Source organism: Caloenas nicobarica, chromosome 21 (assembly GCF_036013445.1).
Source record: "Caloenas nicobarica isolate bCalNic1 chromosome 21, bCalNic1.hap1, whole genome shotgun sequence".
Classification (NCBI taxonomy): domain Eukaryota; kingdom Metazoa; phylum Chordata; class Aves; order Columbiformes; family Columbidae; genus Caloenas; species Caloenas nicobarica.
Genome location: NC_088265.1, coordinates 6,100,655 through 6,126,610, shown reverse-complemented (window position 1 = coordinate 6,126,610; position 25,956 = coordinate 6,100,655). Strand labels below are relative to the sequence as shown.

Genomic DNA, 25,956 nt, shown 5'->3' with positions numbered 1-25,956 from the left:
AGTTTATTTAGGTTAACCTAAATTACAGCAGATCACAGCGACCGGGCTGTTGGGGAGCAGGAAGGGGAAGTTGTGCACAGATTTTTTAGGAACCGCAAAGTATGAAGCTCTGTGGTTTCTTGGGTGTTATCTTGATCGGGTCCTGCGCAACTTCCACTTCAAAGGTTTCAGTCAGTCTCAAAAGATCAGAAGGGAAGATTGAGTCCTTCTTCTTAATTAAATTACTCATTCATACAAGGAACTCGCCAACAATCCAAGATGTATCTGCTTTAAGTCAAGCGGGAGAGAGCGACAAAGGCTGGGGACACTTAGGTGGGCACTGAGGGGAACCCCGTCCAGAGCAAAACAAAAAAATGGCTTAAATAACAACCTCCTCCCCCAACATTAGAATAAAAATTAAAAATAAACCACGCCCACAAACCAGAAATAGGAATATTTGGTTTCCATATGGGACACAAGATGAAGGAATGAGTCAGATGAGGATGAAAATATGACTTAACTAGAAAGAGAGAAACATTTAAATTAACACGGGCACATCACATCATTTGCATGAACAGAAAACTTCTCCGACCATCCTTCCTGCAAACCATGGCTTTTAAAGCAAGTGTCCTGGTGGTAAATACAAAAACTGAAGTTTCCTGCTCCTCCCCAAATATTCGGGATCTGTTTCCTAGAGGTTTGCAACGGCCATTTCCACACCTGGTACATCCCAAAATAGTGCTTGAGATCCGGTATTTTCAGACCTGTGCAATTGTCAGGTCCGCCCTGCGAACCATCAGCGCTCGACCAAGGGCTGGAGCACATGTAGAATCGTTTCTGCATAGAATTTTTCAAACCCGTTTGAATTTTGTGTTCTGTAAGAGCAGCCACAATCATCCCAACCCGTGCAGTGTGGTATTTGGGTTGCTGATATCATCGAAACCAAAACAAAGATCCGCCCTAGGGTTTTACATCCATTTTTGCTGGTGATGTATCCTTAGCTCTGGCTTCAGTGAGGTCACTGAATAAATGACGGCTTCACACTTGGGAAAAAAAAACCACTTCCAAATGTAGTTATTTGAAAGAGAAAACAATGTTCAGGACTCGGCTCCATCAAAGAGAACCACAGGTCAAAATACCCTATGATAATATTTATCAATTAAAACAACAAGAGTAATGCAACTGACCCAAGTGCTTTTGTTGATACAGCACAGATGAGCCTGGACCATCCTGCCTTTAAAGAAATCATTTCACTTTTTAGAAAACAAAAGCTGAATTTCTCTGCAAGCTGCTCATTCCAATAAGCATTCGATTTCGCCTTCAAGCCTTCCTGACGCTGCTCAGCGCTAACCATAAATCTGGAGAATCACAAGCATGGACAACACGCTGCTCCCTGCCCTTCGCTTTGCAAAGATCCCAGCTATGAACATCTGTTGTTTACAAGGGCTCAGCCTGAAGGTTGCCAGACTCATCCTGCATCTTGTCCTGCAAGGCAAAGGCTGCCAGAGAGCGTCCGAACCTCACGCTGGGATCCCCTGCACATCCAGCTCTCCAGCTGACAATTGCTACCCGGCATCCTGCTTCCAAAGATTATTCTGATTTCAAACACGGCCTTAAAATAGCACTGGCTTTTCTTTTTTTTTCTTCTTCTTTTTTTTTTTTTTCCCTCCAATTTCTCCTGTGAAAGGAATCACTCCAAGTTTTTATGTTCTAACCGATTATTTGAACAGGCAAACGCCTTCAGGACAAAAACCACATGCAATAGGAGAGCCAGAGTTCAAAGTCCCTGGGTTTCATGTCTGCAGGACAGAGCGTTCCTCTGAGGATGAGGATGGAAGGTGATTTTACCAAAACTGTGACCAACAAGCTCTTGTAAAAACAGGAGTTATAAGACTTGGGCTGTGAAATGCATCTTTTCCCCCCAGTCCTTACACGTGCAAGGATATTTACCAATGGGTACTGAAGAAGCCTTACCAAAGATATACATTTGATATTATTCTCTTTAATAGCCTGTTCTAATTGAAAAAACATTTTTTCAAAGAGAATAGGCAAAGCAAGGTCTAACAGTCACGGTAGAGCGGTTAACAGCAAGTAAAACCTGGGATACATCCAACTGCCATCAACTCGTATGTCACCTTGGCTAAACCAATCTGTTCCCCTTCTTCAAAGATGCAAAATGAGACTAACACACACCTACCTTTGTAAATCATTTTAAGATGCTCCGGTGAAGCTGGTTTCAAACCGCGCAATGTGTGAGCACCTTGTGGTCCATCACCAGCTACACACAGTTTGCTGGCAAGACCCAGCCGCCTACATTTCCAAACCCCTATGGAAAATGGAGCCGTCTGACCAGCTCACCCTCTGGCGCAGCCACATCTCAAAAATTAAACCCCGTGCAACGCGTTTGTTAGAAACTCAACCCAAGCCCGCGCTTCGCGTTGCTCTTTCCTTTTACCAGCTTGGAGATAGATGGTGGAGGAAGCCACACAATCCAATTTCAAGGGTCAGACCGAAGCCTCCTGCCCTCGACAACATTCCCCTAAATGAATGCATTGGGAGCAGGCGGGCAATTACACGACGGCTGTTGAGTATGAAAGCACATGCAAATTACAGGGTTGCTGCCTGACAGATTTCCTCCTTGACAACGTGTTATGAGATCTAAAAGCAGCAAGTGACATGGGAAGCAGTCACTGAATGATACGGTGCCTTCCGACATAATTATCATGTTATCGGAAGAATATGCTATTACTGTGTATTTATAGGGTCACAGGCGGGCAATTACAGAGCAGCCGCCTGGCTGCACACATCTCCAAGTCGTGTAATCCCGGCGCCTTCGGAGGAGGGATCTGAGGGTTGGCTTTGATCAAATCGCCTTTTGGGGATTTCCAAATGAGATTACAGCTTTGGTGGCTCCAGAAAAGACACCAGCCAAGTTACAGTGTTCAGACAGAGCAAGGTTGGAGAGAGGTAACTATAATTGGAATCGCTTCCTCAATGATCCCTGTGGTATTTTGACACATTTCTGAATGTTGCACCAGCAGACAGAAAAGATTTCTGATGTTTTTTTTCCCCCCTTGCTCCTACTCTTGACCAAATCAACAAATTGCACACCTGGGGCTCAACCTTACAGGGGAAACACAGTCCAAGAGCAAGATGTTTTTCTCCTGCGAATTTCAGTGAAATCGGGAGCGTGAGCAGCACCAGCCCCTCTCTGCAAAGCGATGCTCAGCAGCAGGTTTCAGGGGATTTCAGGCAATGCCCCGGGCTTGGCCAGAAAAGCACGGCCATTTAATTCAGATATTCAAGTGAAAATTTTACGCACCAATAAAAATCACTTGTCCAATTCAGACGCTGCTCAATAGCTAGGATATTTGAGGTCAGTTTTGCCCGGGTGCAACTTTATAAAGCCTCAAGTACAAAAAACCGACACCTACATTCACTACATCAGCTCTTTGCGCGTTCCTATCCTTGCAATCGCATCTGCAGGAAAAACAAAAAAAAGGGCAAAAAACCAAAAGGTAAATACTCTACTTGAATTGCTGGTCTTTGGTGCTCCTAGTTTTAGCCAGGAATCTCTCAGCCAACTTCTCCAAATTCCTCGAGTAATCCATCTCAATCTCTGCCTTCTTGCGGAAGAAATCCTGCAAGTCCTGCAGCAACTGGACGCGGAGCTCACACTGCTGGTCAAGGCATTTCAGCTGCTCTACCAACTGGGCACGGATCTCTGCAACAAATAAAAGCACTGCAGATTAAACAAAATTCCCATCAAAATTCTCCAGTAAAATACAGTTTAAAATACATTGCTTCATTTATAATACGGCAGCAAAGCTTCGTTATGATTAACTGTATCTGTGGAGAGAAAATGATTGCGATTGCGTCCGGGACGCAGCGCTCGCAGGAAAAACCACCCGAGAACCCGCGATCCGGCGCGGAGATTTCCAAGCAAAGCTTCACTGCTGAACAGCGCGTCCATTACGGGCGTCAAGCGCATTTTTGGCGTCAAAAAGAAGCGGTCACTGCCTAAAAATGTACTGAATCTCCGTCTGGAAAAAGGACTGAATGCTGCAATACCCCACGTCAGCTCAGAAAATCACTTGGGGGAATTTCTATCAAATTCCTTCGCAGGCTACTCCTGATGCAGAAACAAGATATTGCGCACGCTGGGGCACCCCCCAAAGGCACCAAATTGGGATTATTCAGTTAGTTACCGATTCTCCAGCTGTGCAGCTCTCGTTATAAACCAAGCCATCAAAACAGATAACGAGAGCCAACAGGACAGCGCCTCCCATCAGGGAGCGATCTCCAGAAAGGCTGGTTTTCTTTTTAAAATATCTGCAAGTAACATATCTACGTCTAAAGGAGCCATAAAGCAGACAGATATAGGTGTTAATATTATTATTATTATGCATAATTGTTACTGAAGATATCTACTTGTATTAACATGATATTTTACAAACGGTTTTCAAGCGTTTTATAAATATGAAAACTTCTCGCATTAGCCCTTTAAGCCAGAGTGGTGTTCACCTTATCTTACTGATTCTGAATTAGAGGGACAGAGTGGTGAAATGACAAACAGGGCAGGAAAACACAGCAGAAATGAATCAATCAGTCTAAAAATGCAGAAATATTCAGTGATGCAGCTAGTAGAGGTTATTTGGCTTTTACACAGGCAATAAACTCCACATTAAAATAATAAAATATGCACTTTCATCTAAGGATCTTCGAGCACTCGAACTTTAGAGGTGCCTACTATTGCTTGACTGTTTTGGCTGCTCTTCCCACAGGTTTTCCGAGACGCATCGTTCCCAGTCGAGTTCACAATCAGTAATAAAACAAGGAACATTCAGGTCTCCAGCTTTGTTCATGTCTATGCGCTGTAACTGCCGGCACCCGCGACTTCGTCACCACAACTGAAGATCATTTTCCAAATGCAATTTTTTTTAATCAACTACATCGTTGATTCACACATATCTTCATTTTAGGGAAACCCAAACCACATGCATACAAAGACAGCTCCTAGTTAGGCTTACCCCAAAAAACCAAAAAAAATCTGCAAAAATTTAGGATTTTCAAGCTTGAAGACGAGCTTGATTAGCACAGGGAGGCATGAGCAGTGCCAGGTAAAACCTGAGTATTGCATTTCCAGCAGGTCTGTGAGATGTCTGTCTTTGTGAGATTTCTTTGCTCCAGCTCGCAACAGTATTTCAGGATTAGCAGGGGCACGGGGAACAAACACTTAGACACATCGGATCTGCTGGCACTTATTTCAAATTTGCTGCTTGACCCTCACCATGTGCTATACACGTCTTCTCCATTCGGCTCAGTCCCCAGTTACAAAGCTACCGATGGATTTGCAAAACTCGGCACAAGCGGCGGGTTTAGTCCCGTGCGACACAAACCCGGCAGCCCCGCTCTACCTGCGGCTTTGTCGTTACGATTTCTATACAGAACAGAAGGCGAGGTAGCTGATAATCGCACCAGAAAGCACGTTAACATGCGGCTTCCTCGCTGCAATGACTCAGGTTTTTAACCCAACAGCCTGACATTCGAGAAAGAACGTCCTACGAGGCAAGAAGCACTAGAAAGCTCTTCCTCTTTGCGTCTTCTCCTCCAACAAAAGAGATGCTCCCAACTTCGAAACGCCCTTACGGCCTTCTCAGAAGTCATCGAGTGAAGAAGTTAATTGTAATAAACTATGGCTTGGTGCCTGGACCCAGGAAAAAGGCAGCACATGAAGAAAATACTTGAGCCGGTCTGGCATCCTCTGCTAAGCAGATAAAGAACGAGGCACAGAATTCAAATGCAGCAAATATCTTCCTCGAATAGGATGTGTACATGCATTTACAGGTTGCTCATCTGCACAGTGTTATTTTTCAGAAAAAGTTGGCTGTGCTATTAGGATGGATGAACAGCAGGCACCAAGTTTAAAAAGAAGATTGGAATAGGAATAGAAAATAGCAGCCGCAGCTCAGGCGGGTCGTGGTGTGGCTGCCACCCCACATTCAGTGTTTCTTCCTTCCGTGTGCTACGACCGATGGATCTTTTACAAGGGCAACAACCTGGCAAACTCTGAATTTCTCCATCAGTCACATTCTCAACGAGAAACCAGAAAAAGCAGAAACCCAGGAGACCACTTCCAAAAAAACCAGCAGTTCTCAAAGACTAAAAGATCAGCAGAACACGCGGATTTTCATGTTACAATTACAACCAAGCTCTTGGTTCTCAAGGTGGATCCTTCACGCACAGCTCTGCTGTTAAACAGCAACAACTAGGAGCATTTTCCTTCAGCAAGAAATGTGATATCAGTGCTTTTTCTTTATAAATAACCCCAGTGTGTTTGGGGGGAGCGGCGACAGCTGACGGGGGAACAATCCGCGATTCAGCTCCCGACGCTGGGCTGAACAAGGGCGACCCTGCTCATCAAACACACCGCACAGGGCTCTGCCGCAACATAAAAATCAAGAATGCAGGAATTTCCTGCGGCTTACCGGGCTTTCTAGACTATGAAGTCTCTGCTTGTTTTCCCATTGCTTACACAAGCTAGAGATATTTTTTTTTTCTGACTTACTCCAAGAGCAGAGTCCGAGGCTGCGTGTGCTATAGCCACAGGTCACCCTGTTACACGGGACCTTTTAATGTCTGCAGTCACAACACCCACTTTAATTTTGAATTCACTGCTTTCGCATCTGTTAATTTACACAGGTTATTAGGTTAACAGCCGCTGTAAACACCAAAAAGAATCCTTTCTATTGTATTTCTAGCTCACGTGGCTGAAAAACTATGTAATTAAAACATCCCTAGCAGCAATAGAAAAGTTTTCCATCCATTTAAAACAAAGCATTTACTCACTTCCATCACCAGATCATCAAGTCACCCAGGTCACAGAGGGACAGAGAATTGTATAATGCCAGACAGTTGCACAATTTTACTTTTAGCCTTTTTGCAACCACCTTCCCAACACTCCCTGTAGCGCTCAATGGACACATCTGGTTTTTAATGACTTCAAAGGGTAAGGAAGGATCTTCTACCTTCTGTATTTTAGTCACATTTATCATTCTCAACATTTACAATCTATTTGACTTTTTTCCTTTTCAAACTTTGAAGCATATAAAGTATGGATCGGCACAAATGATAATGCATTATCAAGGTAATTGTCCTCAAATAAACTTCTGGTATTTAAGAGATGATTCCTTTAATACTTCCAGGGAAAGGTCATCACCAGTAGTTTCCATCACAGGTAAGCTAAGAGATATGCTATATATTAACACGCTATATTATAAGCTACCCTCATACCTCGCTATATCTTCAAGAAATTTGGATGATCTTCATGAATTGATTGTTTCTGCTTAAAAAAGTCTGTTAGTTTAAATTACATGGGTGTCTGGGTGGCTGTTTACATGAGAATTCTGTGGTCCCAAAATGCTCCAACTCTACAATCTTGGGAACGATGCAGCAAACGAAATTAATAGTAGGTTATCCTTAAAGACTGATTTTTTTTTTTTTTTTTTTTTGGAGCAGATTATTGGACCTGTGGTGCAATTACGGAGCTCTCCTAAGTAGTGGGGGCTTCTCAAACTACACCAAACAGCAAAAGTTTTCTACGAAGCTCCTGGAAAGAATCCGCACTATCATAAAACCATCACCCAGGTGGATACACACACGTCTGACCGGAGCTGCACCTCGCTCTTCCGCAGCACGCAGCGTTCGGCTTCTGGAAAGGAACTTACCAAAATGATTTTTTTAGGTTTAAGCATCCTATAAACTGAAAGTGGAAGTACAAAACAAAGAGTTTTCTGTACCGATTCGTTCATTCTTCGGTGGGTCACGCACTGGGATGGACTCAGCCCCACGCGACCTCCTCGCCCCGTTATCCCTCACGCTCTGAGCAACGTTGAGGAGCATCTCCCCAGGCTGGGGTTTAACTCTTCCTACCGATGAGCTTTAACTATTTTAACTGGAACACAGTGAATCCCAAGCCTGCAAGAGCACAAAGCACCAGGAGCAGACACAAGCTGCTTCTCGATATGTGGCTGTGTCTCCGTGGATCTGCACCGCGGCTTTCTCAAGACGTTCCCGCCCCGTCCTAAATGCCACGCCGCACAAAGAGATGACAGGCTTGGGAAAGGAGTGGGATGACAACAAACCAGAACCACCAACCCCCGGCTCCCGCCCAGGCCGAACCGCGATCCTCTCGCCCACGCGGGCCCGCGGAGCGCAACTCAGACCCTCCCGTGAACAAGCTCAAGGCAACGGCACAAATCAGAGCAAAACAGGATCCAACCACAAACGGGAAGGTTGAATCCAGCAGATTCAAACCCTTCACCTGTCCCTGGCTCGGCAGGACCCCGGCCCAGCACACATGAAACAATTACGCACAAGGATTGGAAGCCACCAAGCCGTAAATTGCACGTGCGGCGCTAACATGAGCTTATCTCTCGGGCTACTCGGCAGCATACGAAAGCCAAAGCAGGCCAAAATTAACAAAATCTCCACTTCGTACAGAAGACTGAAGCAGTCATTTTAGATCTGGCGCCTCGACCGTGAATAGTTTCTCAAATCCTCGTCTCCCAGAAGCTGAGCAGCCCCAGCACCACCTGCCTCCTGCTGCCAACCCCGGAGCGTCAGGCCGAGATTACAGCTTCAAGTTAGAACTCCACTCAGTCTCAAAAAAAAATTAAAAGCAACCAACACTACAGCCTCAAGTAGAAGTTTAAATACATAAATAAATTTTAGAAAATGTTTTGGGTTACGTATTTTGACACATTCCCAGCACATTACTAAGAATTGTTCACATTTCCCCTACCAACATATATAAGACAGGCCGCACTCCAAAAGAAAAGAAGTCATAGTTTTATGAAAATGGTCTCTCTCTGTATTTTTTTGATATATATTGCCAATAGGGCTGTGACAAGTGACAGACAACAGCCCAACAACCCTGACTGTGGTTTAATGACTCAGAAATGCCTTTATACAGTAACAGTGAGAACTTACCGAACACACTGTGTTGTTAGTCAAAAGCTGTTGATCATCACAGCCTTAAAATCTCACTGGTGATCTAAAAATGAGGCTTTGAAGCGAAAATGATAGAAGAGGAGGAAATAAAGTCTTTTGTTTAACACCAGAGCCAGGATGGAGATTCAGGTTCAGAATCCTGTCAGAAACTGCAAGCCCTGGAAAAGGTAAATTTTCCTTTAAAACCCAGGATATTCCTTACCCATTGGAGGAATATTAGCACTGGGTAATACACATCAACAAGAATCCCTTTACAGTTTCAAATATACAAACAGAATTGTCGGAGTTAGTCCCTGAAATTCTTTCTAATAAAGACTGATAAAATCATTTTGAGGTGCGAGATGAGTGAAGTTTTGCATTAGCGAAATGAAAGAAGAGGATGCAAGACATACTTAAAAGCACAAACTAGGGCGAGTCTCAGTGAAGTACTGAGGACACTCATCTCTTATTTTCATACCTAAATCATCATATATTTGCACCACTAATTACTTGGGCCCAGCAGCTTTCTGAGGACAACAAAAGTGTCACTTTAAGGAGCAGGGCGGTCGATGCTTTCTGCCCTTATTGCAGCTGCATTAACCATCGCAACCGGTACCCTGAACGTTTCCTATTTCTAAGCATCCTTCAGCTGGAATCCCATTCAGCGCAGCAAGCACATTGGTTTTCCACACGAAAAACCACTCATCTGCAGTTCACAGACTTCAAGCTAACGCAAGGTTCAGTTCTGCAAAGCTTTTAAGCAAATGCTCCAAATGAGGCAATTAAACATGTTGACAAAGTTGCCAAGGCATTTAATCCACGCAGAATTCAAATTAAATATTTAGATTTTTTTTTTTTTTTTTTTTTTTTTAATGTGTGTCTAATGAAATTGCCATTGAAGTTTCCTTCGCTGTTATCAAAACCCAGTCCACGCTGGTGACTTTTCCAGGAGGATGTTTGAAAGCAGAATCCAGAAGAAATGACCCCGTGCGGGGATTCCGTGCCCTAATTCAGCACAGAGCGTGGGTAACACAAAATCCTCATTTGGCACCTAATCCACAGCGTGCACAAAACCCCTGATAAACGTGATACGTCCAAGTCATTTGGGCAATCTTATATTTTAGGTTCTTCGGCTGTTTATTCCAAACGATTAAAAGGTTATAAATACATTTCAAACAAGTACAAACCCAAAAGCTACATGCAAGTAGCAGGAGCGTTACAACTATTTCTGCCTGCAGGAAGTTTCGCAGCTATTTTAGGATTGTCTGTGCTCAGTTAAAGGTTTCCCAGAGATGACACCAGGCCAAAAAAAAAATAAAATAAAATAAATTCAGACAAATCTTTGCTTGTACTTTCTGACTTTCTGAACACTGCATAAAATACCGCGGAGGGTAGTAAAACTACACTTAATCACTGATTTGCAGGATGGATTTATAGAACAAACAATTTAAAAGTCATTTTGACACGGGGACTATTAATGGAAAGCAGCGCGCGCACAACCCAGCTCCTGTTCTCAGCAAACAGGTCCCGCCGACCAACTCCTCGTGGCCGCCGGTAACGAGCATCCCGAGCCCCTCAACCTGGAATAACACGGTCTCCAAACAACTTTCGAACCATTATTTGAACGGCCAAAAATTTGGTGAACGTTTTTAAATGCAAGAGGTTTGGGTTTGTTTGTTTGTTTTCCCTACTTTAAATGCTTTTTCCCATTCCGGCCCAGGGCAAAGCAAGTTTCTCTGAAGCACCAGGCTCTGAGGTATTTTTAATCACACTCCAATACCAACCACTCGAAGCTTTTGAGATTCTTCCCTCAAGCAGCCGTGTGTTAATTACAGAAAGGAGGGGAAAAAGAGGAGGAAAAGAAGGAAGGGGGAAAAAGAAGGAAAGAGGAAAAGGGAGGGAAAAAGGGAGGGAAAAAGGGAGGGAAAAAGGGAGGGAAAAAGGGAGGGAAAAAGGGAGGAAAAAAGGGAGGAAAAAAGGGAGGAAAAAAGGGAGGAAAAAAGGGAGGAAAAAAGGGAGGAAAAAGCAGTGCAAGGATGTATGCTCCCAAATATACGAAGCCAACAAAGGGAATAAACGCAATAGGGAATAATCTAAGCACATGCCAGACACATTTTCAATCACATTACTCCTGATTCCTCAGGAAACAGAGGCTAGCACTCAAATTTCAGTTTCTGGATGGTTTTGAGGGATTTCCAGGGGGTGTTGCACAGGCGGTCGCGGTCCGAGAAGGGCAGTTTAGCTCCTGCCCAAAGGCGGGCTGTGCCGTCCACCACCGCCGAACATTTTAAACACCGTGAGAAAGTAGGAAAAGAGTGAAATGTTTCGCCCAGGGAAGGCTCAGAGCGGCGATCACCTCGGGAGCATCAGTGTGAGGATCAGGCCGACCCAAAAGTGTGGGAAATGCCCAGAAACACCCTTCGGAAAACATGTTTAATTCATTTGCAAACCATGAGCCGCCTGGGCGTGGGGAAAGGGAGGGAGGGGAACCAGGTACCGAAACAGGAGGAGATTTGAATGAAGAATGCCGTTCCACAAAGGAGCCGAAATTCCTCCGTCAAGGGAGGGGTTCGCGCTGGCTTTTGACAGAATGTCTATTTATTCTAGGATGGAAATCTGTCAGGAAGAGACGACAGAACAGGTCCAGGAGACAAAAGCAGAGTCGAGGCGTTGCCAAGCCAGGTTCTCCTGCTCGGAACTGTCCCGGCGCCGTGGGACATCTCTGCTCCGGTCATTTTTTATTGCTACCCACGGGTGTGCTCCACAAAATGCACTTAGGAAAACCAGCCCTTACTCCAGAAAGCCAGGAAAAAATACAGGGGAAAAAAAAAAAAAAAAAAGAGCAGCTAGAACTACATCCTGAAATCGCCATGAAGGAGGAGATGTTGGATCGTTCCGCGTTTCATCGTTCTGCAGGTTGTTCGTGCTTCTCCTACGCGTTACGCCAACAAAAACAAAACACACAGGGGAAAAAAGACATTGTACGAATTATCAGCAGCATCTTAAGGGTTCAGTTCAGATGCACCAAAAGAAAAAGTGGGCTGGTTTTGCTCAGTCGGTGAAAAATCAGCCTTGGTCTGCGCCACCAGGTACCTGACACCAGAGGTTAAAAGAGAAATGTTCTATTCCCAACTTCTCCAGCCCTGCTTAAGGTTTTCACCCCCCCCGTCTTCACAAGCGATGTCAGGTACCTCCAGATCCACAGACAACCGATTTCCATCCCAAACACCCCTACTCCTTCAACAAATAACTCAGCCTGTCCCTCGCTTTCTCCGTTTCTACACAGGACACCTCACACAGGAGCTCTGTGAGTAAAACTCGGGCCAAACCAGCACCCCAGCAGCTGCAGAAAAGGTCATTTCCCGCTCCCCAAATCGTGCCCCTCGACTCATGGGTGGCACGACCTTTTTCAAAAGAGCTCAAAAATATTTGTGCGTCTTTTTCTTGTTCTTTTCTTTGGCCCAAAACCTATCAGTACTCTAATTCGGAAAGGGACTTTGCGCTTAGAAGTCCGCAGCAGCCCTTTGGACTTTACATATGTCTCTGTTCTACCTGAGCATTCAGATTTTCCTCTACGGATGGTGATTAAAACAGAAGTGAAACAACCGCTTCTTCCACCTCGCAAATTTTTTTTTCCTTGAAGTGTTTCATCTGCATTATGTCAAATATCATGAGGGGTTTATTTTAATACTAAACGGAATTGAATTATTCATCAGAAACGTGCAACGCGATCATTATTTCTGGCATTTGCCATATGTTCTTACTGCCTTGATTCACTCCAGGAATCCCAAATTAAACTCGCTATACGTCACTGACTACCGTGTTCATATGCATCCGCGCACAAAAACATCTATAGGTGAGAAAGCAGCATCCATCCAGACACATGAAACCATCTCATACACAAGTATTTCATGCAAAGTAACATCAAGTATATTTTTCAAACCAATACAATTGCTAGAAGTGGCAATTTACAACTTACACAGTTTAATCTCTTCAATGAAAGGAAAATACTTTGGTGAATTATGTCATATATCTAGAGGAACAAGCAGAATGATTAAATGCCGGTGTCTAATTTAATCTCACCTCAGGATTTCTTCTCCTCCCTCTCCTCTTTGGTAACTAACATGCATAAGTGACAGAGAAATAAATGAAGAGGAACAAAAAGGGACACGTAAACACTTCTCAAACACAGCAAACTAAATTTCCAAATCACTTCCAGTTCCTGCCAAGTTCCATGGTTATCTTGGGCAGCTCAGGGAAAGACAGATAAATGTAGGGTTGTTTTTTTTTTTAATTGCATCAATGATTTTCATCCTTGCTTTGTGTTTAAGCTCATATTTCAAAGCCCCAACACCAATTTACCTGGAATATTTCTTAAAAATATAAGAAATAGTGAACAGGATGAGGCTAAAATTTGGTGACTAGGTAAAAGTGCGAGATAACTTTGGGTTAGTACCACTGTTGCAGAGGCATCTCCAAGCTGCCATAGAGAGGATCCCCTTTCCCTGGTACCACCAACATTTTCCCCCCCCCATCCCCAGTCTCGTTCCGATAAACCACACTGCAGATAAACCACACTCAAGATAAACCACACTCATCAAATCTGATGCCCTCCCGCCTCCTCCCAGCTCCTGTAGCTGAAAGTCCCGGGAGATGGGAGGTTGGACGTGCCCCTGGTTGAGCATCACGTCCCATCACATCCCATCCCACCGCAGCCGGGACGGACCCACCTGGTCGGTCAGGAACGACCCAGCGAGCGCCCAAACCCGCTGCGGGCCAGCAGCCCGGGGACTTGGACAAGTGACCCATGAGGGAGCTCCGAGCCTTCCTCCCAACACCGGGTCGGGCTCTCAGCCCATCCAGGAGGAAGACGACTGGCCAAAGAAGTCAACAAGATGAGTCAAATCTATTTAAGCAGCCCAAACCCGTCGGCACTGCCTCCCTGTCAGTCCTGGCAGAAACACGGCTGTGCATGTTCCCGGGAGGTTTTGAGAACTATTAATTAACCATGAACATTCCAGGAGAGGTGAATAATAAGCACCATTACAGACATTTTGCAGATGACTTCAGCAAGATCAAAAAGGGCCAAGTTATTCGCCCGCAGTCGCAGAGGACACTGATGACAGAGCTGATTTCCACCAGAGCAGCCTCTTATTTTCCCCACACCCACCATTAAACCAAAACCATTACATAAAATCAAAGTAATGCCTCTTTAAACTGGCATGAGAGTTTACGATAAAACAGCCTTAACTGTTTACATAAGAAATCAAATTGGAGCATCATTTTTATTTCATACATAGCGCACCTAAGAAACAGCATATATAAGCCTAATTTAAAATTACAGAACAAGTTTATGCTAAAAAAAAAAAAAAGAGTCTTGCTCCAGTCTCCCTCTTGCTTTCTGGCTCAGTCTTTATTCACATTCATGAGAAGTTTACATGGGGAATACTCAACGAAAGCCAAGGGACCCCAAGCAGCATTTCCTACACAGCTATAGGAAACACACAAGCCATTCCTTTAGAGCTATGAATATTCAGCTGTGTAAATGGACTGGTCTTTAAAGGAACTTCCATTTTAACTCCACAGCACCTCTCGTCAAGAGGGGGAATTAATATTTGACAGAGCCCGCAAAGCTCGATTTGTGTGAATCATCATTTTTCTGTCAGTTCTTTGTCAGCTGCAGCAACACCCATTCATCAGAGGGCAGGAACATGGAGATGCTCATTTTTCATGTGCCTTTGTCAGAAAACTGACAGTAAAACTCACGTCGTCCTTTTTACACACACGCGCACACACGTTTTACCATTTAGAAATACTCAGTAAAAAACACACCGCATACACTGCTTGGAAGACAGGCCGGATTCTGCTTAGTTTTTTGCACAGTAGGTAACTTCTGCAATGAAAATAAAATTAAACCCTTCGTCTGAAAAATTATTTCCTCCCTGTTCCCCCAAGTCCCTCCGCCTGCTTCCTAAAAAAGGCTTTTTCCAAAGAAATGCAGGTGCAACGCACCACACAAACTGCACCGTTCATTGAGACAATCGTGTAGAAATATGACTAAAATAGTCAAAAAAAACACCAAACCCCACACATTTTTTCATATATATAACTTTGAATCAGTTGAAGCGAGAGTATGAGACATAAAACCAAGTATTAATCTGGATTCCCAGTACTGATTAGATAATAGAATTCCCTGAATATTGAGAGTATTCCCTGATAATGACAATAATAATATTATTAATAATAATAATATTCCCTGAAACCCTGAAATTAAGCATCTTGTAAGTACATGTTCACTGAATAGCAGATCTTTGCCCAGTGTCATTTCCTTCCACTTCTGGGAAGCCAAAAGGAGCCTTTTTATCAAGCAGAGACAGAGGGAAGGAAATAATCCTGCTGCTGTGGAGCAGCTGAAAGCTGGGCCAAAAAACATCAGAGAAAACGCACTTGTTAGAAACACCTGAAGAAAGCTGCGCAAAACTTAAAGTTTCGCAGGATATGATGTTTCTAGAAAAATTCAGCCCCTAAATATTTAAAAATTCAGGTGTGTTTTCCGTCCACCTCCAAGGCTGGGGAGGGGGAGGCTCCACCGCAGCATCCTCGACACACACAGAACAATCTACAACCAGGAGCTTTCTTCCCTCTTCACATCACTTATATTTTGGGCTGCAGCCCCAAAAGACAAGACAGAGTTTAGTCATCGGTTTATTTTTCCACGCAGGTTTATCCCGGCCACGCCGTGTCTCCTCCGTATTTCTACCTGAGCTCCGATTAGCAACTCGCTTCATTTTTCATTTGCGTAGCACGACTCCACAAAAAAAACCCCAATTCAGTCCCTAGAAAACACCACCAAAAAAAAATATTAAATTAAGATTTATTAAAGCCATTTGGACAGGAGGAAAACCAAGCACACGTAACCCATTCACGGCTGTAATTCAGATACTGGGTGTGACTTATTTGCCAAAATCAGCCCCTGAACCAGCACCGGACGGCACCAGCCAAAAGCAACGTGGGAGCTCCGTCACAATCAGCTGAGAGTGCCCAGCTTAAAACTTTTGAGAATTCGAGCATTTGAGAATGGAGAAAGAGGTGCAGATAACAGTATGAACAACACATGCCATTACAATATGAATTACAATCCTATCTTTGAAAATTCTTCTGATTTTTCGCCACCTGAACTCCAAAACGACAAAGCGAAGGTTAAAAAAAAGAACAATTAACAGACTGGGCATACGTGAAAAAATCTTAGTTATTCATCTATTATGCAACTAAATAAACTACCATTACTTAGAATGAAACACCAGACACAAAAAAACAGGTAAAACCACTAAATAAAATAATTGAATGAAAATCTAAACATTAAAAGGAGCCTTGAAAGGTCTTCTGGTTCCTCTGCTTACTTGTCACAATCAGACATCAATCAGAAGTTAAACACACTGATCACAAAAAAGAAAAATAAAATAAATAAAGCTGTAGTTTTCCTGGCTTAAACCAAGGCAAACTTTTAAAAACTGAACCCAGATTAAAACCCATCAAATGTAATTATTCAGTGTTAACGAGATCCATACTTTCATTACCATACAATTCTATATCTCCGTATCATTTAAAGAACAACTATAAATAAACTTTCACCAACGCACTTGCAAACTGGACTTCGGATCACTCGCCAGCAGCTCCCAGGAACGGTTGCGTTGGTTCATTTATCGCTGACTTCCAATAACACACAATAACATCAACCAACCAGCCCAGGAATATCAGAAATAGCCGGGGAGGCTCTCGAGGGCTCTTTTCTGGGCCAGTTGTTCCCAGTTTCAGGCTGAAGTCAGGGTCGGGTTATGTCCCGACGTCTCTCCATCCTCCCTTGGAATAAAGCACTTTGAATTAGACCAAGGAAGCCTCACTTTTATAAAAGTCCTTCAGGGGAATGCCAGTTTATCCAGAGATTTAAGCAGCCCAGGAATATCCATCGGCCTCATTAAAATACCAAAACATGGTGAAGTATTTTGTTTGGTTTTCAGGGTTTTTTTTTTTCTTTGTAATATACAGAATTAAAAGCCTATGTCAGGAGGTGCTGTGAATAATATTGTCTTAACAATATGGAGCAAGAAAACAGTGTCGTAAAAGCTCCATTGATAGTTACATGTATAACCTTCAATAAGACATTTACATTTGATTTATATGCTGACAAGACCTCAGATAACTTACGAAATCCAGTTATTGACATCCTCGAATTATGAATTATCAATACAAGGCATTTCGTTTTCTTTTATTGCTCATTACTTGTATAAATCATTAACGCAACAACGCTGTGGCTGACACTTGAACATCCTCATGGCGGCGGAGCGTTATTATCGAGAGACGTTCCTGCGAGGGGCCAGGCCGGACGGATCTGTTATCACCACCTAAAATCCAACACCGTCACACGAACACAAGCACAACTTACGGGGGGAAGCGAGCAGGGAAAGCTCCACGTGCTCCGCTTCCATTCTCATTTTCAAGAGAACGAATGGTGATTTCCCATGGGCAGGAGAGATCTGTTCTGTTCCAGCTCTAAAGACACCAGCTATCGGAACAGAACCAGCAAGACACTGGACTCACACCCAGACCATCTGGACAAAACATTCGGACAAGAGCTTTAAAAAAAGAAAAAAAGAAAAAAAAAAAAAAACAACAAAAAAAAATAACATCTTGAAGCAAACTGCCAGACAGGATTACACAGAACGATCTGTCGAACGTGGTAGAAATGGCCAAAAAACCTTTGAAAGCAGCCAGAGGGTAGGAAATGTGGATCCTCTTGGGAGCCGCTCGCGACTTGTCTTTTGACATTTTGGCGTTTTCAGCTGTAAAACCCAAGAGCAGGTACCACACGGGGGGTCAGAGGGAGCCCGTGGTCCTGCGGTGTTTTAAGAGCCACTAACGGATCAGGTCGGCGTTTGCCATAATCGGGCCCCACGTCCCTCAAGTCACTGATGTGTACGAACAATTCTGGACCAGCTTGTCCATCTTCATCAGCTGCTTTTCCCAGTTCCACCAGCAATCCCCCAATACTAGCGCCGTGCCACTGTTCCTTCTTACTGACCAGAACAAAGAAACGCTCCAATTCTGGGTATTCTTCCTCATTTCTACCTTGATTTCCCCTGCCAGCAATCAGCAATGGCTCCAGCTACTAAGTCAAAACTCAAATCTTAGGCTTCGTTGCCCAGGGGAGCTCCGATCCTTTTTCTGCCAAAGCAGATGCCCTGATGCAGATAAACCACTGCATATAGTTCGTCTCACGTTTACCCTTCCCATTCATGAGTCCGTAGGTCATTTGCCAAAGGACACACAGATAAAGACAGCCGGACTTTCCACTGCTCCCCTGACACCTTAATTACTGTCTGAAACTGGAGCAACCCATGACAACTTTGCATTTGTTTCCACATCCCATTTTTAGAGCACTCCAACATCTGCAGAGGATGCTGTAATTAAAAAGGAATAAAATGATGTTTAAAAAAAAAAAAAAAAAAAAGATGAAATCAGCTTATTTGCCTGAAGAAAACAGATTCCTTAGCAAGTACGGACGCTCTTCAGCAAGAGCAGTCGGTCAGCAAATTTTAAAGTCCTGAATTACACACACTACTGCAATATAAAGCTTGTGAAAAGGAAAGTAGACACTCCGTCTGGTGTAATTATAAGAACCACTGGCTTTTTTTGTTTGGTAAATTCCAGCAGTCTGTTGGTAAATGGCTTTCGGGGGAAGTCAGGGTTCAGCATCCGCACCGATGAGAGAAGCATAAGGTATCGATCGCCGCCGCGTTCTTACTTCGAAGGACCCTACACTGCAAGCCAAAAGTGCAAAACCTCCTCCAGAACAGCACGTCCAGCTTTTCATCTCCTTCTAAAGTAAAGCTAAGAAACCATCGCATGCGTTTTCCACATCGCCCCACCTGAAAAATCTTCATTTTAGCCCAGCAGCACTCCTGGCATCCTCAGAGATGACGGGCAGGAGGCCTGGACCGCAACCAACAGCTCCACGTTGGGAACTCGCGGCAGCAACGTCCTCAGCGACGCAAATTATCCTCCTTCCAACCCGAAGCCTAAGTCTCCCTTCCTTCTGATCTTCCTTATCATCTTTCCGATCTAAAGGAGAGGACGGAGGGAAGGTGAGGGGGTAAGAGGGAGCGTCTGCCACGGTTTCTTGTCGCCTTGCATTAAACCTTGACAGCTCCTCAAGCCCCAGAGCTACTGAGCACGGGGCGGCCGAGACCTCGGCGGGCGCTGGGAGCAGGAAGAGGCCGCGGTTTCCTTACGAAAAGCCCCACGCTTCAGAAGAAATTTTAAGAGAAGCTACTTCTTCCCCCTGTGCTTCGTAAGGAGGATTTTAGACCGTTCTCCAAGAGGAGGGTTTCGAAGCAAAGCCCCACCACTGCAGATCGCCCCGAACAATGCTACGGTTTAACCCCATCACTCCCCTGCTCTCTATTTCTCCTTACGGCTCAGTTCCAAACCTGTATTTCAGCCCAGTTAAAGAGCAGCCAGTGCAAAACTGCCTGACGGATACACCATCACCATACACTTCATTATAAGTGTTTATTCCTGCTGCAGCATACACAACTATCTACATTTTAACTTTAATATCCGTTTGTACTTTCCTTGATTTCACAATACACCCAAAATAGAATGAACAGAAAATTCTCTCTGCAAGAAGTTTCACTTCTCCCTTTTCAAAAACTGCACCAACGACTTATGACAAAACTGTTCCTTGCCCGACACGTTCAGATCTCCAAAAGCGGACACTTGCCAATTATTCTTTGGGGCTCAACTTAATATTTTTGAAAGACAAAGATCAATTATCATTAACCATCCAAAACTGCAGAGCAAAACAGAAGAAAACAGGATATAATGCTGATGGAGAACAAATACAGATTTCACTCTGTGAGCAAGCCAGGTAAAGAGCTATTAAAATTATCTTCAAATAATAAAATTTTATTCGGTGCCGTGGGAGGTGTTGGGATTGTTTCTTCAGTGCCCAAAATCACCGGAGAGCTTGCACAAGGAGATACCCCACTCTATAGCATCATACGTGAAAAACGCCTTTATCGACTCCGAAAATAGCAAATCTGTCTTCAAGGACCTCCCCTCAACGCCAGAAAAAGCGCCGTTCAGTTTGTGTACCTGCTGCTTTTTTCCTCTAAAGCTTGGGAAGGTACAGAGAAAAAGACACATCGAGAAAACCAGACTTGAAAAAGACACGTCATATTGTGAAAAATAAGATGCAGTTGTCTATTTATGGCTTCAGATAAGATGGTGTTTCGCAATGTAAGTATTTAAGGATAATAATATTTATTTCCCGGGCCCATACAGCTGTCAGGAATTGCGTGCCGTTGAAATGGAGGTTCTCTCTTACACCGACATGTCTGTGGAGCCGTGGAACCCGAGTGACCTGCATGAGAGATGCTGAACTACCAGCTCACTTTCCTGCAATGAAGTTCCACCCGCTCAGTCAAAAAAAAAACAACCCCGTTCCTTGAAAAATCAGCAGAGCGACGGACCGAGTCAGCAAAACGCCAAGAAACGTTCTTCGTTTCTGACAGCAGCCAAGGTCGAGATGAACTCAACTCGGCTTCCCCCGGAGCTTTTGAGTAACACGCACACGGATCATCCCCTTCCTTCTCCACGCGTGAACCTCCTTTTGAAAACAGAAGCATCAACACAAAGGTAGCGAGACAGCCGTATTTTGAACTTAGAGTCGACTCATCTTCACGAAAACTGTCACCTTCCAAGCGCTCCAGGGGGAAAACACGTACAGCCTGTTCGTCTTAAACCTTCTCCCATGCGAGCAGAATTTAAGCCCGATTTAAAAGCAGTGGCTTAGCAGCCATTCCCTTCGGAACCTCCACTGTCCCCAGCAAAGAAAACCAGCAAGAGGCTCCAACGAGGAGCACAAGAGAAGGAGAACCTGCAAGACCTCTGGCTCTGCATATTAAAAATATCGCTCGCACACAATGGCCCAAACGCTTTGTGGCGTCTACAGCTTTTCATTCCGGGTATTGTCAGCTAAGAATAGCCCCAAACCCCCCCAGCCCGGCGCGGGCCGCATTGTGTGCTTGAGCCATCCGCCTCCCATCCCAGAGCTATTTAAAGGGTAAAACAAGCGAGTTTCCCTTTGAACGCCAGCTCGGGATGGGAAGTCGGCGGTGCCGCGGTCTTTGAGACGGCTGGATTTTAAAAAACCTACCCGGGAATTCAGCGGCGCAGAGTGGATCTCGTATTTAAAGACAGGAACGGAGGAAAATCTTGCTAAGGAGCCCATTCCTGCTGCATCCCAGTCACGGTTTTAAGGATTATCCATGATAAATAAAGGCAGAGAACTACGGGAGACTGCGCAGTGAATCTCCCCCGTATATCCCAGTGCCTCCCAGTACACCTGCAATAAGCCAGCAATTCAGTAATTTTCTATCAAATGATCCAAAAAGGTTTGTAAAAATATTGAAGCCCTGCTATGCTCTCTGGTTCAGCATTGTACCCACGCTGACGAAGATGACGGGTGCTGAGTAAATCAGGCAAAATACAGCACAGAGGTTGGAATCAGAAGCCACGGCTGTGCCTCTGCTTTCCAAGAACAACACGAGCTCATCCCCATCATCGGTGAGGAGGTCAGAATGCACCAAAACCGGCCGGCACGCACCGGGAACGAACGCCGTCGCCTAAGGATGCCACACACATCTCAGCACGACTTCATTATTATTTATTAAGTGATGCTTCATTCACAAAATAACGTACTTGGGCCACCTCTACACATTTTTTTAATTTGTAATTGACACAAATATCAGCCTTTCAAAAAAAATCCTGTTACTTGAGCCTCAGAAGCTCGTCAGACATGTGCAAACCCCCAGGCAGAATTTCTTCTTCCATCTGTGGGTGTGTGGAACCAGCAGCTCCTCCCGGCTCCAGAACTGGCCCAGAAAATGATTCATCCTCCCACTCCCGTCCAGGCTCCCGTGTCCCCACCGGGAGGATTCGGAGCCCCCAGAGCCGGGGACTCACTCCCCGCTCCTCCGACAGCGCGAACATTTGGTGACATTTCAGTCGCTACCAACAGGGAACGAATTGGAATCGGGACCTAAAAAAGATGAAGGTTGAGTCATCTGCGCCAACTCCTCACTCGTTAAAACAGATTTTGCTTATTCCCAATTTGCAGCTTGCTACACATCAAAGAAAATATAATTAAGGAACCCTTTGGCAAGCAAATAAAGCCAGTCCCCAAAAGGGAGCTCACGGATACTCGGGTTTCTCCCAGTTACTGTGTTCACTGGACTCGTCACTCCATCTGCCAACAGGAGAAAATTGGGACCGACCTCGACCCAAAACAAAATGATGGTAATTAAGTCATAAGAAAATTGTTTGGCTTGATGAAAATGAGTTCAAGCCCCAAGCCTGGAGTATTTAAGGGCATTTTTAAGCCCTCCTAGGGAGGAACCACCGCTCGCTGTTCAACTCTCCCCGGGCCTGAGCGGGTGGTTCTGGAACCAACGTACAAAAAAAGCCGCATCGAGCGGAGCAAAAGGACTAAAATTAAAGCCCAGTAAAAAACTCCAGGCCAGAAAGTTAATAGTCGGTGGATAAAAATATTAACTTAGGCAACGAAAGAAACACAGTCTGCACTATGAGTTTATTTAGACTAACCACATTATTAGCCAATTTGCCATCGGTAATAACAGACATACCCGCTGCCACCGCTCCGAGAACATCCGTTCTGCGAAACACGTCAGTGTGAATGGTCCGACCTCAAGCTCGGGCGCGTAGAAAATAAAATCACCAAGGAGCCAGGAACTTGCTAAAATTTTAAGTCCACCCTAATCGGCGACAATGCAAAACGGATTTTTTCTTTGCAAGAGGAGGACGGGGAATCAGCCCCCAGGTTGCAATGACACACGTTTCCCGCTCGCTCTGCCACCAAGAGAAATATTTAACATTCGAAAACGTTCTCCTGTTTCAAATGAAAATCTTCACAAAGCTTCGAGGTTCAGCTTCAGAGGGAACAGTGAAGCTTTGATTCAACAGTAAATATTTCCCACAGACGCAGGAAAGTGTCAACAAAACCCCGGGACAAGAGGCGGCGAAATGAGCATTTCTTGCGATGTTCTCAACCGGCCGCTCTTCTCGGCAGCTTAAAGATGTCAAAATTTTCAAGTATAAATTTGCCGTCTAGGACGGGCAATCTCTGCCAGCACTGAAGTTCACATAAGCCTTTAAAGGCCTAAAAATAAATCTTAAAGAAAACATTCATTCAAGACTTAATCCCAGCGGAGCAAAAAGAACTTTGGAAGAATCATAAAAAAAACGGCACTTCAAAATAGCAAACCTGTTCATTTGTGTCCGGGAATTTCAGGGAAGCGTTTATTATTTCCTACTTATTGCCCCAAATCATTTCCCGACAGCACAAGTCAGGAAGAAAGGGGTGAAATAAGGGATCCCCAGACATGTTTCAGCTCTGTGACGATCCAGCTCAAGACTGTACAAACTTGGACTCATTCAGGGAATTGTTATTGACAGTTCTTCCCAGTGACCCCACTGGTTTTTACTGGTGAGCTGCGTTCCCCCGGCACTTGTCTCATTCAGAACAACGCTGGGATTTGTCCTTCCGTCACCTCCGAAAAAAACCAAACAAGAACAGAAAATAAAAAAGGTAAAACCGCCACACGATTATCTCCTATTTTTCTTAAAAAAGAAGAGGCACATCCTTTCCAGCCCCGCGGGCTGGATGCCAGACCGAAAAAAGAAAAAAATAAATAAAAATTCAGTGTTCTCTCAACGCATTTCGAGATCTGTAACTGAATCCCATAAATCTCACTGGAGACCTTGATTTAGGTCATTTCGAGTAATTCATTACCCTTTAATCCTTTTACCTCCTTTCGGTCGCCCTGGAACACGATCCCATTCTGCGGCCAGGCCTAACTGAGCAACCCAAAACCAGGCTCCAAAAAGGGACCCGAGCGAACGGCACCAAAGGCAGGAGGACGACTCTGCTCACCCGCAGCTATTTGAAAGGGAAACGGGTGGGATTTTAAAGAGAAAAGAAAGGAAATTGTTACTACATGCATGTTCTAAATCCACGCACAGTTCTACCCAGAAAGAATTTGCTTTCTTTAGCTTCAAAGCAGCTGAGGAGTAACACCGATAGTGTTTAAAATCCGCCACGGGAAGCTTCAGAATTGGAGGATCCTGCAAAAGACAACCTGGGCTTTTGGGCTGCCTTTGGTTTTTTAATATCAAAGATGCAAGAGTTCTCAATGATGAATACTATGTACGATATATGAACATCATTTCTTCCCCAACAGGCAAGGGGTCATCCCAAGACTGAAACCGAAGTGGACTTCACTTGTTAAGTGAAAAAGGACTTTAGAAAGTGATGCAGTGATAAAATACCAACCAGCAGAGATGTACGATGCAGCTGAATAGCTCCTGAGCGCATTGAGAAGAACGGGCATTTTGTTTGGGCTGCACTAAAAAACAACTCAAATAAACACTTCCTACATGGACAGATAAATAAATCGAACTTTCCACACAGCTGATTAAAAAAACACTATGTGAAAGAAATGAGAACGCCTGTGCTCTAAAAAGTTAATGGTCAACGGATATTAACAGTATTGCCATAAGCTAATAGCACATGTAGTGAGGCTTCAGAGGGACCTTTCGTTAACAAAATAAGCTTTAAGAAAGGCACGTGACTAGAAGAAAAAATAAAAGAAAAATAAAAAAAGGAGGCTGGGAAAGCAAGAGAAACCGTTTCCTTGTACATCAGAGAGCCCTTAGTGCACTGAGTTGAATTTTTTCTCCCTGTCACCGTCAAAGATTCAAAGCAAGCGCAGAGACGCCTCTCCACGGCAGCCCGAGCAAGGCCGGCCAAATACCGATCGCGTTAAAATAAAAAACACGTAGAAGAAACAAGCAATCGACCGACTCTTTCCTACAGACACACACGGCTTCGTGCTCCACGTGCGCCTTCCCACGTCAGACCTCAAGGCATAAAACCCAAAAATGTGTTTAAACGGCCAACAGAGAAATAACTTCTCCCAGCGAGGACAAGCGCGAACCTTTCACGAGATCCCGAATCCTTAAACCAGAGGTAACAGCGAATTAGCAGCACTTTGATCCCAACCGCGGCAGCTGGTTGTGCCGCTCGGGTTTGGCGGAGCGGGGGGACACGGGAACTATTTGCACGAAGCCTCGTCGTGAAACCACTGGAACGATGCGAGCGAGCTGGAAAGGGCAACAGAGGATGGAGAAAATTATCGCTGCTCTTGCAGCTTCCAGCAAGTATTTATTCTGGAGCTGCAGGAGTTACAGATGCTGCTTTCTGGAGGAACCTCTGGCAGCAGAAAAACAACGTCCGTACGGGTTGGTCTGGAGATCACAAGCTCCTACCCAAAATCCCAATGGATCCTCCTCTGCTCCGAGCCCGCAGTTGAGAAAATGTATAAATCACAGCGAGAACGACCAACTGTTGGAGCGTGTCAACCAGAAAATAACTTGGAGTTCGAGAACAAAACAAAAAAACACCCAAAACAAAACCAAACCCAACCAAAACACTCGCTCCTCTGCTGGCAACAGCTGTCACTGCTTGTAAAACATAAAAGGTGACTCTACCTGTAGGGATTTTCCAGAGAGGCCAGTGCCAGAATTTGTTGCCTTGTTTTAAATCTGAAATGAACTTGCCACCTGAACCTCCTGGAGCACCGTTTTTAGCCAAGATTTTGGGGGAAGAAAGAGCGAAAGGCAGAAATCAAGGGATGCAAGGAGCCCTGCACCAGGTTCGTGCTGATGGGGACAGGGGAAATAATTTTATTTAAAGCCTAAGATTAATTCCTTAAGTATGAAGACAATGCATACGAATGTGTTTGGCATTAGACAACTGGGCTACATAAAAGGATTTCTCAAACACTTTTGGGCAGTTTATCATTACAGGAAGAAATTAATCATACAATGGGAAGGTGACAACAACAT

General features: G+C 44.4%; 1 protein-coding gene across 3 annotated transcripts in view; it reads right to left on the bottom strand.

Annotated features, from left to right (window-relative positions):
* Positions 1-25,956, bottom strand: part of SRGAP2 (SLIT-ROBO Rho GTPase activating protein 2) — a 101,818-nt gene that overhangs the window by 63,773 nt on the left and 12,089 nt on the right. For all 3 annotated transcript variants that reach the window (XM_065649279.1, XM_065649280.1, XM_065649281.1), the window contains exon 3: positions 3,511-3,703. In XM_065649279.1, the coding sequence (XP_065505351.1) occupies positions 3,511-3,703 (193 nt within the window). The remainder of the gene's footprint in view (positions 1-3,510; positions 3,704-25,956) is intronic.